At 57.5% G+C, this 3,981-nt stretch overlaps 1 protein-coding gene across 1 annotated transcript; it reads right to left on the bottom strand.

Annotated features, from left to right (window-relative positions):
* Positions 1-576: 576 nt before the first annotated feature.
* On the bottom strand, positions 577-3,767 carry LOC100125732 (acyl transferase 9). The gene is made up of 2 exons (XM_044499753.1): positions 3,258-3,767; positions 577-1,694 (listed from the first exon to the last, which is right to left on the bottom strand). Exons 1-2 carry the CDS (start codon positions 3,687-3,689, stop codon positions 867-869), a joined length of 1,260 nt encoding a protein of 419 aa, XP_044355688.1. The 5' UTR covers positions 3,690-3,767; the 3' UTR covers positions 577-866.
* Between the last annotated feature and the right edge of the window lie 214 nt (positions 3,768-3,981).

Raw genomic sequence — 3,981 nt, forward strand, 5'->3', positions numbered from 1 at the left:
TTGTTTGCAAATTTATTCGCTGGCCCGTGGCAACGCACGGGCAGTCTACTAGTGCATCCTAAATTTTCAATAGATAAAAAAATGAAAAAGAATTTACTAGACAAGCTGCAGGAGCGGTACACGGATACTGGTCCGCTTGCTTAATTAAATCCAGTGTTTCCTAACAAGCTGCGGGAGCAGTACCACAGGGATACCAGTCCGCTTGCTTAACTCTAGTGAGATTTCAGAGAGCTGCGCTCACACGGTGCACCATGTGAGGCTTGCAAATTCTGATTGCCCCGTTCATCTACGGTTACAGGCTAGCGCCACCAAGCCCGGCGATGAAGAGGCCGGTTGAAGCGCTATTTAAAGTGGTCGATGTTCTTCTAATCTAGCCATGTGGGACTAAACGAAACCCAACCTCGGCGCGTGCCCGCGGTGACCCGACCGACACATCTTAATCGGGCTTCTTGTGCTGGGCTTTAGACTTTCCCTATGGCCCGCAGAGACAAAGTCCACCATACACGACTCAAAAAAAAAAATCTAAAAGCGCCATGCCTCTGGTCCCTCTGAGTGTTGCAATCATACAAGCGATCATGAATCAAGTAACCAAATGCAGGTATGTATCATTTTTATTGTCTCGTATCAAATGATTAAAAAAATCAAATTGGCTGTCTACACTCTAAGAATGGTAACGTATTGCTCAAAAGATGTAGAAACAAAGTAAGTAAATACAACGAAAACAGGTACAAATACAACAACATTAGCACCAATATATCAACCAAGCAACCGCATCAGCAGAGCTCCACGATGCTTCCATCCCCATCCCCCTGCATGCATGCCAAGGTTCTCTCGGTCGTCTAGCAAAGCAAAGCGAAGCAGCTCGCTCATGGCAGGTCCTCCTTCATGCCGCGGGCGAACTCCTCCGAGTGCTCCTTGGTGACGCAGCTGGCGAGCATCCGGGTGCCGTCCAGCGGCAGCGGCGCCTTGAGGATGACGACGGAGGCGATGAAGTCGTTGTTGACGAGCGGGCCGGCGAACATGGGCGGGCCGAAGCCGTAGTCCACGTCGGAGAACCCCAGCTTGCTCCAGTCGGAGACGTAGATGGACTCGTAGTCGAAGCTCATCTGGAAGGGGTCCTGCCGCGTCTCCTCCTTGGCGAACTGGAAGAACTCCACCGCCATCCGCTGCTTCGCCTCCCGGATCATGTCGATAACCTCCATCACCGACGACCTCAGCACCTCCCTGCTCGTCCCGGACATCTTCACGGGGAAGATGGAGTTGCCGTAGTACCCCGCGTCCAGCTTCAGCAGGTGGCGCACGCTGGCGAAGAAGCAGAGCTTCACCGTGGCGTCCGGCTCCAGGTTCAGCGCCCGGGTGCGGCACTGCCAGAGCTTGGCCGTCAGCACGTCGAAGCCGGAGCAGAACTTGCCGCTGTGCGCCTTGTACTGCGTCTTGAGCGCGTCGATGTAGCCCGTGGGGAAGTCGAGCACGATGTAGTCCAGCGCCAGCACGGGGAGCTCCGGGAGCGGGCCCGGCTTGATGCTCGGGTTGGGGAACTTCTCCCTGTCCCACACCGGCTTCACCGCCGGCTCCGGGAGCCCCCGCGCCATGTCGCCCACCGCCTTGATGAACTGCGCCGCGCCCATGCCGTCCGCCGACGCGTGGTTGAACCGCAGGCCCATCACGAACCCGCCGCAGGTGAACTTCGTGATCTGGAACCATGAAGTAAGTTTGAAATGTCAGCGCTGGATTTGCTGTAGTACCAAAACCAATATCCTGTAGATGCTCCCGTAATTCCCGTAGGCTGTCCTCGTCGAAAAATATGAACTGGCAATCATGATGGAATTCGGCACTTTTCTGCCGAACCACGCATATCAAGGTACGGGCGACAGGGATGCACGAACAAAACACCAAGAGAGAATGAGCGAAAAATGCGCTGCAATCTAATCATCATCATAAAGTACTCCTCTAACTACTCAAAACTCCCACACGCTACTGTCGTGGCGAGCGGTCTCCAAACTCGACGAAGATCGGTCCTGTCCAACAACCTCACTGACCAGCACACCAGCCGGTGGGCAACAAAAGCAGAGCAATGGATGGGCTCTCCGACGAAAACCCTTGGCTTCGAAGCAACACATGCATTCAGATCGACACCAGCTATCTTATCTGGCAAGGACAACACCTACACCTACAGGCATAATCTGGCAGTACATCTCTGTCTGTGACCGCATAATAATAATCAAGCTGCGAGCCTGAAACTAATCCCGATTAAGACAACTCCTAGCCAGATGAGGCGAAATCGCCATCATCGCTAGGGACGAGTCAATAAGTCCAACTCAGTACGCCTAGAGGTCAAACAAAATTCGGCAGCTCCGGCCTCGTCCCATGGCGATCACTTTCAGCCCCGGAATGATGAACGGAATCCTCCCCTACGTACGCGAGTGCGACTCTGCCTAACCACCCCTAACCCACTGGACGCCACCACCGTACCACACCGCGTAAGCCTGAGGTCGAAGCAAAGTCGTGCTTGGTCGCACGTCCGTCCGTCGGAGGCAGCGGCCGCATTACGCATACGCAGCCCGCAACAGAACAAAAGTGCAGTGACGCAGTGGCGCCGCGAGGGAGGCCCCCCTGGCAGCGCTCGGCCGCCTCGCCTGAAACGCCGGGATTTCACGAGCTCTACTCGCCGAGCGGCGTCCGACATTCTTATCGGTTCCAGGCAGCTACTAGTACGTGCCGGCGACGGGACCACTCAACCTAGCCGACGGCGACGGCGTCACAGGCTCGGCTTAGCTAATAAGGACGAAAGTGGCAAGCCTGGAATTGCTAATCACGGTGGTATGCTTGACACTTCACAGGCACACACCACGAGCTCCCTGCTTCACCACTCCGGGTAATTCCGGCCACGTCAACTCCGGGTAGCCGTTAATTACTCCATGCAACGTCGTAATCACCTTTACGAAGACCGATGATGGGGTGACGCCGGTGGGACCCACATGACAGCCTCCCCGACCGACACCGTCTAACCAATCTTCTCCACTACCTACCCACGACGCGTCGAAGGGGAAAAATGGGAGAAGCTTCCCACGACGACGCCATCCATCCATCAGCTTTTGACTTATCAACTCTGCTCCCCAGATCTACCCGCGGGCGAGCGGATCTAGCTCGCTCTACTCCCGCGACCGGATCAACGATGCTACGGCGACCGATTTAGCTTAACAATCACGGCGGCCGGCCGGCCGCCGGCGGCGTGGATGGTGGGAGCATGTGCATACCTGCATCATCATGATGGTGTTGTGGGGCTCGACGCCCCAGAGGTCGTCGGCGGGGTAGGGGACGAGGTCCTCCTTGGGGAGCAGCAGGGGGCGCTCCAGGAACCGCACGTCCTCCAGGCTGCACTCCGCCACGGCCTCCGCGAAGTAGACGCCGTCGGCGGTGCAGCGGATGGCGGGGCACCCCTTCTCCGGCTGCTCCACGATGCGCCCCGCCAGCGGGTAGAAGAAGGCCAGCGCCTTGCCCAGCGCCTCGCGGATCACGGCGGGGGCCGCGTCGGCGCCGGACCGGAAGATGTGCATCGACTCCACCAGGCCCCGGTGGGTCGGGTACCGGTCCACCCACGCCAGCGGCAGCGTGTGGTCGGGCGTCTCCGACGCCGGCTTCACCGCGCCCTCCGAGATCCGCGTCACCTTGAAGCTCGACGACGCCATGGCCGCTCCCGCTCTCGCTCTGCTCTGGGCTTCTGTGAGGCGCGCGTGTGTGTGTGGAGTTTTTGGGACGAGGCTCTGGAGCTTGAACTGGTTCCTTAAATGGAGTTTGGTTTGGTGCTCGGCAGTGGGTCGATGGCGTGTGGGGCCCGGCGAGGGAGGTGGGTGTGGGGTCGTGGAAGAGCGCTGGACTATTTGGCAGTGTACCGTGGGCGCTTTCAACGGCCGAGATCGGCTGCCGGACGGGGTGTTTTTTTTTCCGATAAAGAGCTATTTTATTATCTCAGAATGTAGC

This window comes from Triticum aestivum, chromosome 3D (assembly GCF_018294505.1).
Source record: "Triticum aestivum cultivar Chinese Spring chromosome 3D, IWGSC CS RefSeq v2.1, whole genome shotgun sequence".
Taxonomy (NCBI): domain Eukaryota; kingdom Viridiplantae; phylum Streptophyta; class Magnoliopsida; order Poales; family Poaceae; genus Triticum; species Triticum aestivum.